Source organism: Sturnira hondurensis, unplaced genomic scaffold (assembly GCF_014824575.4).
Source record: "Sturnira hondurensis isolate 20B ecotype Veracruz unplaced genomic scaffold, ASM1482457v3 Scaffold0011378, whole genome shotgun sequence".
NCBI classification, from domain to species: Eukaryota; Metazoa; Chordata; class Mammalia; order Chiroptera; family Phyllostomidae; genus Sturnira; species Sturnira hondurensis.
In genome coordinates, this window is record NW_028084009.1 from 1,998,689 (window position 1) to 2,011,322 (window position 12,634).

The 12,634-nt window shown below is 52.8% G+C and overlaps 1 protein-coding gene across 3 annotated transcripts in view; it reads right to left on the bottom strand.

Moving 5' to 3' along the window:
- The window catches only part of NFATC2 (nuclear factor of activated T cells 2), a 128,841-nt gene that overhangs the window by 97,541 nt on the left and 18,666 nt on the right, over positions 1-12,634 (bottom strand). For 2 of the 3 annotated variants that reach the window (XM_037059906.1, XM_037059907.1), the window contains exons 2-3: positions 11,427-12,435; positions 10,165-10,336 (exon numbers count right to left, since the gene is read on the bottom strand). In XM_037059906.1, coding sequence (XP_036915801.1) covers positions 10,165-10,336; positions 11,427-12,435 — 1,181 coding nt within the window. The remainder of the gene's footprint in view (positions 1-10,164; positions 10,337-11,426; positions 12,436-12,634) is intronic. The other variant, XM_037059908.1, reaches the window with a different exon arrangement.

Consider the following 12,634-nt stretch of genomic DNA (forward strand, 5'->3'; position numbering starts at 1 on the left):
TAGGTGCTGGCTTCTGCCTGGTGCCAGACAGCGAACCCGATGCAGACTCGACTGTGTGGAAAGAATGGGAGCCAAGAACTGTGGGTTCAAGGGCGCAGGCGCAGGGAAACCCTGAAAGGAGACACGCCTCAGCGGCCATGACAGCTCTTCTCTGCAGGTGACCGGCAGAGGCTGCTGCTCGGGGTCTCTCTACACCTGCCTGTATGTTTTAAACAAGGCATTCATAGTAAAACAAGAAAATAAACACTGGGACAAAAATTCGGGGAGCACAGATTCCCATATATACATTTATACACACCCATGCATGTATACACATGCATGCACATAGTGTCACTGTACACACTATATTTTCACACTAGATGCGTATATACATACACACCCAGGCAAACTTTTCAAACCTGGGTCCTATGTTCAGAATCTGCTACTTTACTCCTAAGCCGTGGGCCAGAGGGCACAGGAGAAGATGAATGAGAAGCAGCAGCAACAGTAACGCTGAGCACACATGGAGCCCTGGCTGCATGCCTGGCCCGGTTCCATGCACCTGAGGATGCAGGCGTTGGCTCCATCCCCTCTGACCAGCTGTGGGACCTTGAGCCTCAGTTTCCTCGTCTGTAAATGGGGTTGATAACAGCTCCACCACCTTCTGCAGCTGGCACACAGGGTCAGCGTCTTTGTCACTAGTGACCCTGTGCTCCTTGGGGGAGGCATTCAATGCCTCTGAGCCTCAGTTTCCCCATGCACACAGAGCAGGGGCATCACGCCTGCCTGAAGTACTCCACATGGCATGCTGGTCACATAGCAAGTGCTCAATAAACAGGTGTGATGATGGGTCAAGTCAGCCTACAACCTCCCAGGAGGCTCAGAACAGGCTCAGAACAGGCTCAGAACAGGCCGCTTTCACCTCCACGCTGTCTCCCAGTGCAGAGAAGGGCTCTGCTGCTCTTGCAGAAAGAACAGGGCCCCTGCCAGATGCCATCACCTCCCCCATTTTCCTCCCCCTCCCTCCTCCTGGTCCAGCCAACAATTTTGTTGTGAATGGGGTTGACACCTTCCAAGACAGTTATGAGTCTCATTTAAGGGACCAAATTAGAAAATGCTCATTGTTCAATAAACCAGTCTTGCCCCCCCACCCCAACACACCTGTTACACCCACAGGGCACCTGGAAGGGGGCAGGGCCCTCTGGGCAGGGACCCCCTCCTCCTGCACACCAGCCTGGACTGTAGACAGTCACAGCAAGCTGGCTCAGGGCTTCCGGAGGCATTCCAGGTAAGGTCCCAGTCCCCTCTCTCCTGTGGCACGCTGGTCCTAACAGGTGCTTGAAATCCACCTCCGGCAGAGGACTCCTTTCCCAGAGGACCAGAGAAAGTCTTTGGTCCCTCCATGGAGAAAGCGGAGGTGAGTGGGTCCAGTGCCCATTCACAGTGCCCACCGGGCAATGCCCAAAGCTGCTGCAGGGAAGCCTTTTCCAAGCCCTGGTCCATCTCGCCCTAGTGTCCATCCCTGGCTAGCGGGCTCCCCAGCCGCCGGATCTCAGGATATTCTGCACTGGGGCTCAACACGGGGCTGTCGGGGAGTGGGCCATAGAGGGAGGAACAGGTGAGTGGGAAGATGAGGACAGAGAAACTGAAAGCCAAGGTCAGGGCGCCGCTGCTTCCTAGCTGCCTGACCTCATTTAAGTGATATTAGCCTCCCTGTGCTTCCTTATCCATCTGTACAATGGGGCTAAGAGCCCCCACCCAGCTCAGTGTGGGGGTGCACGGAGGGACGAGGACCACATATGTAACAATGTGTAAATGAACAGAGCGCTCGCAATGTCTCTCCTCGCTCAGCCTCAGACTCGGTTAAATCAACCAGAAAAAGGCTGAATGGGCACCAGGATCTTATCCCAGGCCAACAGAGCTCAAGGGATCCCAAAGTCCTATCAACCGCTATATTTCTCAAGAAAGAAAAATGGATCCCATGCCTGCTGTGCCAAAGGTCAGGCAGGGCCCGTCTGTCTAGAATCCTGATGACTCTAGACGATACGAAACTGACCGTCTGAAAGCAGAGGTCTTTCTCACACTGTGACTGAAGCCAGTGCAGCAGGACCAGTAGCCCAGAGCCCCAGAGCTAACGAACGCAGGGACAGCCTCGCTCCAAACTACCTGCTCTCTCTACTTCCCAGAAGCTGCACCATCCGAGGGTCCGGTGCAGAGCTCTGGCTTCAGACCTCCCGTGTCCCCGTCCCAGTCGGCGTCACCACTCTGCAGATGGGTGACAGCAGGCAAGTTGCTTAACCGCTCTGTGTCCCAGCTTCCTTGTCTGGAAAAGGAGAGCTATGATTCTACCACCTACACGCCGTGGTATCGCTGCAGAGATTAAGCAGATCACCCGAAGGGACGCACACAGTGCGTGGGGCTTTCGTCACAACACCGCAGTGCTCGGCCCAGAGGAGGGACCAGGAACACTGTGCAATACACAAAGTCTCCTCTCTACGTTCCCGCTGCTTCCCAGACATATCGCAAGCTTCAGACTTAATCTCGCTCTTCAGAACAGTGGTTTCTCCAAGGTTCTGGGAGCTTTCTGCTTTCTGCGCCCATCTGGGGGCAATGTTTTACTGACACTCCCTCACGACAATCTATCTTTAACGGGAACCGAAAGCACCTCGTGCTTATTGTCCGTTCGTCTTTGGCAGGAGGTCAGTAACGTCCAACCCCACACATCCTCATCACCCCACAGCTTAGCCTGCACTGGCCCCGCCCTGGACATCCTCTCCTTCCTTCTCCACCAGGCTCATGCTGGGGAGCCAAGGTCACACACCGGGGGACACATCTGGGCCGCAGATGCACTTGGTTTGGACTGCGCTCTTTTAAAATCTTTCTAAATTAATTGCCAGCGTTATAATCAAAAGACTAGTGCAGACGAGGGGAGGGTGGTAAGGATCACTCAGCATCCCCACCTACCCCATCTCCGTCTCCGTCTCTGTCTCTAAATGGAGCTATGGTCCCTTGGAACCAGGGGGAGTCTCAGTGGGGATGAGCAGAGTGGCTCAAACCTGGGGACACCTGCCTCCCAAAGACGACAACCACACATGCCTCTCACCCATAGCCAAACTCCCCCAAACTGCAGTTAGCTCGACTTTCCAAATATGCCCAGAATCCAATCACTTCTAATGTTCTCTACCCCTACCCAGACCCAGTCACCATCCTCTGTTGGCCTGGAGGCCCTGCAAATGGCAACTCACCCATGTCCCTGCTTCTCCCCTGCCCCATGAAGTCCATTCCCATGAGCACGAGGCCAGAGGGGGCTGGTGGAAACCTCATCCCCCCATCCCCCCATCCCACCTCCTTGAGAACAGAAGTCCTCAAAGGGTACCTCCAGACCAAAATCTGCCCACCCTCTTTCCTCTGGGGCTCCATCTCCCTCTTACTCCTCCCTCCAGTCACCCTGCTCCTTCCACGCAGGACTCTTCTGTTTCTGGACCGCACCCAGCTTGCTCCCAATGTCCCCTTCAGCCCAGGGCACCTGCCCCAGGTCCCTGAACCTTCTACTCCCTCCATCTCCTCCTTTGCTCAGAGGCCACCTTCTCAGGAAGGCCTCCCTGGCCACTCCCGATTCCCCTGCCCTACTGGTTTTCCCCGTAGTATTTATCACCTCTTCACATTCTATTTAATGTTCCTATTTACAGGATTTATGGTTTAGCTCCCTGCAGCCAGAACATCAGCTCCACGGGGGCAGGAGCTTCTGTTTGGTTGGTTCACGGCTGTATTCCCAGCGCCTGGAGCAGTGCCTGGCCCACAGAAGGTGCTTGGAGAACGTTCTACCCACCCAATGAATGCGCTAAGTAACCCCCAGGGATCATAGAACGTGCGCCCCCACAGAAGCCTGAGCCACGAGTCTTTATTTCATTCCGCTTTCCTGTCTCTTTGCAGAAGGCCTGATTGAACTTTCTGGAGAAGCAAACAGCAGCCCGGATCAAGGCCAATCAGTATCAGCAAGACCTGCTTCCTGTTTCACATCTTAAAGACGGGGGGGGGGGGGGGGCGGGCAGGGCCTCCCCAGGCATGACATTTTATTAGTCAAATAGAAGCCAGCACGCCCAGCCAACTGCTGGAGGAGGGCTGCTCACCGTCAGGACTCTGGCTGCTCCTGGTGGGAAGCCCCTCCTGGCTTCTCTCTTCCCCGAGACGTAATTTAAAGGGAGCTGCAAACAGTGCAAGAGCTGAAATCCAATAGAATGAAAAACGCTGTCTCGTCGTAATCCCTTTCACAAGTGGAAAGGCTTGGAGACGGGACCTGCCTCCTCTAGATCGGAGTGGGGGGTGGGGGGTGCCATAACCTGAACAGGTGCGCCCCCGGCCCCCTACTCTTCTCCCTGCGAAGCTCATTATTCTTACCCGGGATGAAACGGAGATTGGGTTTCTGCATCTGTAAGGAATTTCTCCTGAAGGAACAACCCACGTTTTTTCCATATGTCTGAACAGCTGTTAGAAAGAATCCAGAGTGTTGTTTGCGGAGGTGTGCGCACCATGGTTCAACATTCCCGTGTCCTGATCACTTTCTAACCAAAAAGGTGGCTGTCTCATTCTTTTTTTTTTTTTTCAGCTGAAAACATGTCCCAGGAAGTGCGAAGAATAACATGTTTTGAAAGGGGACACATGAAGTGTCCTGACCCAGGAATCTCTGTAGAGTCACAGGGTTAAAGGGTCTGGAAGCAGGCGGGGGAAGGGTTAAAATGACAATGGCATTATACAGGCCACTCTCAACTGGGGTATTATTAAGTCCCCTAAAGGATGTCGTGTTGAGCTATGGAAATGCTTCATGCCCAACCTTGTGAAGCTGCCTGTGAATGGACGTTTTGTCCCCAAGGGAGCTCCGCATCCTGCCCTGAAACAGAATGAGGAAATGATGGCAGGGTCCCGCCAGAGGCACGGGGCTCTTTCGAGGTGAATTGAGTGGTTCCTTTTCTGTGCTGAATGCGACAGGTCAAGCTCAGGGCAGAGTTAAGAGTCCCTGGAGAGAACCATGAACTTGTCCTCGTTCGATGGGATTCAGGGCTTCACAGGAGAGACCGCCTGGATCTGGCTGCTAATAGTGCTCCCTCCCCAGTCAGACAGTTCTTAGAAATCACATGAATACAGCCTCGCTCTTATCTCCATTTCTATTTGAAAAACCTTGGAATAGCACCGTCCTTATTTACCCCAGGGAATATGAACTTGATATTTGTCTTAAGCCAAATCTAACCCAAAGGTTGATTTAGTAGCCCAAACTTCATAATCAGGCATAAAAAATCAGGATCCTCGCTCCCCTTGGGGGAAACAAATCTGCAGAAGGTGGCAACATTGGGCCCACACTGCCACACGGCACAACCGATGGGGGCTGAAGAGTGGCTACCTCCCCCGGGCTGAGGCACACACGCTGCTGTGCCCTACTCCCCACCACCCCCTATTGCTCCCTGGCGCTTGGCCAATTCAGTCATCTCCTCTCGCTGCCTGATCCCCACGAGTTTGTCAGTTTGTGATCCTATTTCTCCAGCCTCTTCTTTGGTTCTCCCCTCAGTCCACTGCTTCTGGAGAGAGATGCCAACGGCAACAGAGGGTGTGAGGAATAAATCCCGACACACAGAGACACACCAAGCCCGTGAGCGATGGCGCAGGTGGCCCTGTGCCACTCTGCAGGCCAGACCACTGGAGAGTCAGGATGTGCTTCTGCGCTCCGGGCCCACGTACCCCACTGCCTGCCCGACACCTTTGCTTGGATGCCTCACACAAGCCCTTCCTCCTTCCTACACCCCATCTGAACTCGGAACCTTCCCCTACGAAACGACTTCTTCCCACATTTCCCACGTGGTATAGGGCACGCCCTCCACCCAGGTGCTCCTTCACCTCCCACATCTAAGCCAGCACCACATGTGGAAGCTCCTCCCACAGCCGCCTCAATTCCTCACCTGCCACCACCACAGCTCATTGAATTAACTCCCTGCTTCCTCCCTTAGGCCTTGTAACCCACTCTCTAGAGAGAAGACCGGGTGATTCTAAGAATATTGAATCAGAATTACCTTCCTCCCCTCCTCAAAGCTCATCACTCCCCTCCCCTTGCCCTGGAATAAAAGCTTAGCCCCCCACCTGGGCTTAGGTGTCTTGCATGTTCTGGCCCTGACAACCATCACCCTCCAAGCTAAACTCAGTGACACTGACCCTCCTCTAGCTCTTCAAATATACCAAGTTCTTTCCTGCCTCAGAATCTTTGCACCTGCTGACTCTGGGCATAGAGCACTCTCCTCCTACCACCAAATGAGAAAGCAAACAGCATGACAGAGAAAGGAAGAGCTCCCTCCTTCGCTTTGCTGGCTCTATCACTTGCTCCAGGTTCTGGTCCATAGGCCACACCCTCAGCAAGCCCCTCCCTCTAAAGCAGGTCTTCCAAGTACTCTCTTGGCACGGTTTTGTTGGAGTTAGCCCCAAGTTGTGAATCCAACAGATGAGCTCCTAATCGGCCATCACGTCTTACCTAAGAGTCCACGTGTCGTTCCAGACTGTCCTGGTCTGGCCTCCCTGACCCACCTGCACCTCAGCAGCGGTTATGCCAAACCATCTTAGTCTCCTTTGCACCTGCAGTGCCTGTGAGCGCCAGCAGGGCGGCGGCGGAGCCCATCCCACCCACCACTATCCCATCGGCACCTGTGCCTGGCACACAGCAGCGCCTCCACAAAACGCTCGCCAAATGAATGAGTCATGAGACCCAACACGTATTTAAGGTTTGGAACAAACTTTCTTCCAAGATCAAGTGACATGCAGGACAGGAAAAAACAAAACAAAACATGGCATATGCTTTTAAGATTTTAAATTTTATATTTAAAGGAAGAGAATGAAATGGTCTTGTACTCCCTTTATTTTCACATAAAACCACCACCAGACATGCAAAAAAGATTAAGTATTATAGTGTGGCAAATACAAAAGAGGAGGGTGGGGACCCATAATTGGGGGGGGAAGGGACTGCGGTGTGGTACAAAAATAGAAGCAGATGGCGAGATAAAGAGAGAGACAGAGATCAAGAGAGAAACCAGCAGAAGATTCTAGGCAAGGTACAAAACAGGGCCCCGTTGCTCTTCTTCCCAGAAGGACACCCTCCAGATTTCGAAAGGGGTTTTCACACCTGCTTAAAGGTTAAGAGCACTCGTCTCCATAAAGTCCCTCTCTTCTTTGGGTTTCAAAGAAGTTTTTCAAAAACTGACTACCTACGCTAAAAATCAGGGGTTAGCACATTTCATTTTGAAGAGCACAGAAACTAGGCAAATGGTTTTTTAAAAAGAGACTTCACACTTTGTCTCTTGTGATGACTACAAATTTTTAGGTGGTACAATGAGTTTTCAAAGTCATGAGCAAGAATAAGAATGGAGCCTTGGGGGCTGCTGGAAGGAAGGACATGAACTTCAGGTGCTGTACAGAAGGTGTCTTTTGAATTGCACCTTCACCCCTTCTTTTCTCTGGAACTTTCCATGGCCCCAGCCCTGATGAATGGGTGAGCAAAGCTCACACTGTACGTGGCCTGACCTCACTGGCCACGCTAACTAGACCGGTGGTTGGCACCCTCCCAACCCGGGCCCATTAGAATCTCTGAGAATCAGGGTTTGGGCCCCAGTGAGCTGGCGAGGGGCTGGCATTGGGCTAGCATATAAAATTCCTAGGCAGGAGGTGTGGGCAGCTTCCCCCCAGGCCCTCTCTGCCTGGTGAGAGTGAGAAGGCAGGGAAGGCTGGTCTGCAGAGAGACACAGAAGACAGAAAATAGTATACAAGGTGGAGACAGACCCCCACGTCTAAGTCCAATGTCCACCACTGAATAACCATGACCTTGAATGAGTTCCTTGACAACTCCTTGACCTAGCCGTAACCTGCTCCACGGGGCTCTTCTGAAGATCAAATAAGTTAACACATACGGCACTTGGACCAGGTTCTGACATGTGCTAAATTCTATTCTTCTCATCTTGCTCAACTGCAAGCTCACAAGGATGAGGATTTCTGGCTGTTTTGTTCGCACCCTACCCCAGGATCTAGAACCACGCTGGGTACACAGCGGTGCTCAACGAGTGTTTGTTGAGAGATCAGAGAACAAAGGAATCCCGAGGAGGATTCCTAACTCCCAAGAGAGACTCCTCACTTGTCTCCCCGCCTCAGCTCCTCCCCGCAAAGGAGCAATCGGAGAGGGGTCTGATGGAAGCCTCAATCACATCACATCTCCTTCCTGCTTCTCACATCTCTGGATAAAAGCCACCCTCTTCCCTGAGGCCACCCAGGTCCCACATGCCCCTGGCCCCTTTCTGCCTCCCTCCACTCCCCCTCTGGCCCCTCATGCTCCAGTTACATTGGCCTCCTTAACCTTAAGGTCCTCTGCTGTGGTTCCTTTAGCTTCCTTCTGCCTCCGGCCATTTGCTGTTCCCTCTCAGCCCTCATCTCCTCCTCCTCCTCCGGGAAATCTGAACAGATGTCCTTCCCATCCACATGGCTCCTCCTCCCAGAGCCCCACGCGCTTTGGCTTCACGCCACTTGCCACCAATTGTAGTTTTATCGTTTGTGTGATGAGTTGATACCTCTTTCCCCTTAGAACATGAGCTCCATGATGAAAGAGATTATAACTTCTGTTTTATTCTTCACTGTATTTCAGTATCAAGTACAGTATATGACAAAAAGTAGGTGCCCAGCAAATACTTGCAGAATGAATCTGCTTGCTGAATGGATTGCCTGAGCAAAGAAGTAAGATGTCAGTGGTGACTTCCCAAGTCTGGGTTCTTCTTCAACTGACTCTACTGGTTTCATGTAACAGTCTCCTCGTACAGACCCCCTTTTCTGATCTGCTTTGCGTGAGTTTCTCGATGACCACCAAAGGCCTTGACTCCACCACACAGACTAAAGCCATCCTCCAAGACAGGAGAGTCCCACCCTAAATCAGGTAAGCCTTTAGAGGAAGATAACAAAATCCAGAGTCTCCACAATGCCCAGTATACATTGTCATCACAATGCCAGAATACAGTCGACAATTACTAGCCATGTAAGGAAAGGGGGATTTGCGGTGAGGGAAGAGGAGCAATGAATAGAAGGAGATCCCAAGATGGCTGTGATGGCAGATTTAGAAAAAGCAACTGCCAGAACTTAAGTTCCTAATATAATCCTCAGAGGCCTTAACCAAGAAAGCACAGCCAAAGCACCATGAAGATTTGGGGTGTTACGTTTGTTTGTTTGCTTGTTATCTGAACTCTGCTCATGCTACGTAGCTTCCAGTTAAGCGGTGTCAGGAGATGCTCAAGAATCTGTATTTTTGACAACTACTCTAGAGAGTTCTGATGTGCAATTGCATCAGCTGCTTCTCACAGAATTCTTATCATCTAATACTCAGCAAAACACCTTAGAGCAAATACACAAAAAGTGAAGCCAGTTTAAATGTACTGCAATTGAGTTGGTTGGTGAGCACTACTCAACAGCTGCTGGTTAACTAGACTATATAATTAAGACTATTTCAACTCTGATTATTTTTGGAGGAAAGAAAAACTGTCCTTTACTTATTTGGGGGGGGGGGGAAGAAACCCTGAGGTTGCATTAAAAGCCACAGACATAAAAGATAAGTATTAAGAAAAAGACAGGAGGGAATACTCATGGTATAATGCAAAGTAAAAGGAAAAAGCATCAGAGTACAAACTCCAACAATGTCAAGGGTGTAACTGTATGGTAATAGACATTGCCATGTTTGTGAGTAGAAAAAAAGCAACAGGAAATATAGCTAAATGTTATTAATACTTTCTTTTAGGTGGTTTGACTATGTGCGGTTTTAAAATGTTCCTACTTCAAGAGCACATTGATTTGCCTCCATAAACTCTCATCTGAAGCTCAAATACAGAAGGATGGCTACAGAAACCGTCCGGCAACACACAACTGTCTGAGAAACTCCGGCAGCTTCTCAATCGGACAGAGAAGGGGAGAAGTAGCTTGAGCATGCATATCGTTCCTGTCCTCATCCAGCCCGAGAAGACTGGCTTCTCTGTGGCTGGATCAGCTCTTAAATGTCCCATCTCTCAGAAGAGTAAACGGCTGAGTCACATCCCTCAACCTGACAAGCCACAGGCAGTGGCTTCGCAGAAGCGAATCACCTAGTAACAAGTGAGGAACACAAAATAAAAGAATTCGAGCCAATACCTGAACCACAGGGTGGCCACCGGTAGGAGCTTTGACGGCCCCACGGCTGCCTTCCGTCTCGTAGTGGGCCCGGTGGTGTGGCTTGGGCTGCACCTCAATCCGCAGCTCGTAGGAGCCCGACTGGTGGGACAGCGGCCACTCCAGTGGAGGGAGGGACGCGGTCACTGGGATACTGAGGAAGGAAACGGAATCAGTCGTAGGTGCAATAAGCGTAAACGGCCCCTTTTCTGAAAATCATGTCCCCTGGGCATACGAATGAAACGCCGGCTGTTGGGGGGCACGTGTTTCTCAGACGGGACAGGGAGGGCGCTTCCCGAGTTGGAGAGCTTCCCCTGTGCTTCCTCATCCATCCTGACGGGGACAGACTGACTGACAACTCGGTTCACGAAGCTGGTTTCATCACACAGCGTCCGCCAGAAGTAACGCCTGCCTGAGTGTCGCTGGTCGGATGACAACATGGGTGTGCCGACTTGCCGTTTTAATTTGAACGCTTCACCTAAACTGGATTAGGCGCGCTTGAGCGTGATGTTGTCGTGTTACAGAATCACACGCTTGTGATTTCGTAATAAAAGAAGGGCGTTATTTGTGCCGGACGCTGTATTCTAGCAGGTTCCTGACGGCTGTACCTTCTTCTTCTCTGAGAATTTGAAGACTAGGACCTCCCACCACTCTAAGAAACCCAAGGACGTCTTCCTCTTCACTGGAGAAGGGACACTGCAGCGAGGAGCAGGGTGGTGACACCGCCTGTGTCGCTCGCTACCTTGCCCTGTGACTTCAGGCAGGTAACTTCGCTTTCTGACCCTCAGCCTCCCACAACCACACAGCAAATGGCTTAGACGGCATCTCAGAGCTGTTTCGGCTCTTGTTTCTGTGTATGACGACCTCAGGAAAACGTAAAATTTAGAGAGAGGGCATTTCCCGTCACAGTTACGATTTATCGTGTCCAGTGTAGGACATCCAACCCCAGAGAGGCGTCTGGTTTTGGAGTGGAGGAGCCAAGCCACTCAGACTCCCTAATATTAAAGGTCGAGAACGTGGCTGGAGTTACACACCCAAGTTCAAGTCCCAGCACCACCTCTGACTCTCCGCTGGATGACCTGAAGGAAACCCCTTCACCTCCCTGGGCCTTGCTTCCTTAACTGTGAAAAGGGGACACGGAGATGATATAACCACGACACGTGCTCCAGCATTATTTGCTGTGATTTTTTCCCTGTACAGATTGCCTATTTCCTGCAATGGCTCCTTTTCAAAGCCGGACTCACCTGCAGATGGGAATGGCAGGCACCAGCTGCTTGGGCCAGGTCGGCGGCATCAGCAAGATGGACTCGGGGGCCGAGTTCCTCCGCTCCTCCTGCTCGCAGGGCCCCAGGAACTCCATGGCTGGGTAGATGTGCCGGGACAGGCCGGCCTTGGGCGGGGCGGCAGACACCGGCGTCGGGTCCGGGCTGGTCTTCCACATCTTGTGGGGGATCCCACAAGGTGATTCCGGGGTGAGGCTGTTCAGGGCATCCATGAGAACAGCAGAGCCAGCCGCTGGGGGGTAGCCAGGGGGGGGCCCGTCGTCCGGGGGCTGCGGCGAGGGGCTGCGGGAGCGCTGGGGCGAGGCTCCGGGCAGCGGAGCGGCCAAGGCCCCGGCACACGAATGCCTCCGCTTGGCACCAGGCGACGAGGAGCGCGAGGCCGGACGGGGCACGGGCGAGTGGCGGCCCAGGCAGCTGTCCTCAGCGAGGCTGGTTCGAGGTGACATTATTGGCGAGGTTCTGGGGGAATAATGAGCAGGGATGTTTTGAAACTGGGGACACAGGTCGTCGGGCCCGCCGTTATTGGGCGAGACGCAGGGCGAGGTGTAGGGAGAGAAGGTGTCGGAAATGAAGCTCGCAGAGGAGCCGCTGCTAGCCGGGCTTAAGCAAAGCGGCTCGCGGTAGCCCTCGAAGCCGGGCACGGGCAGCGTGAACCTCGGGCTGGCGGCCACCCCCGCCAGCGCCGCCTGCTCCCCCAGGAGGCCAGTGTCTCTCACGCGGAGCCCCCCTGCCTGCATCAGTTCGTGGGATGGAGTGATCTCGATCCGAGGGCTCAGGCCCGAGGCCCCCGCTGGCTTGGCCGGGCTCAGAAAGTTCTGGGGCCCTACCCTATCCGGCTCTCCGAATCGGCCCGGGGGCTCGCCAGAGAAACTGGCGAGGGGGTTGTATGGCTTGAGGCCATAGTCCAGGCCATCATCAGGGTACGCAAGTCCGGAGTGTGTGTTGGCGCCCTTATGTGCATTCGGTTCTTCTGGAAAGAGAAGGGGGAGGGAGGGGTCTTTTTAAGCCTCTAAAACAGAACTCCCAATGCAGAGCATTCACAGGTTGGGTTTGTTTCGTGCTGTTGATTGTTATTATTTCAATTCCCCCCGGCCAAACCCCAAGCTGGACCCTCCTTCCCTCACCAGAAGGAAAGGCAGGGCGTGTCACCCCAGATTCCTTCAAGGGTG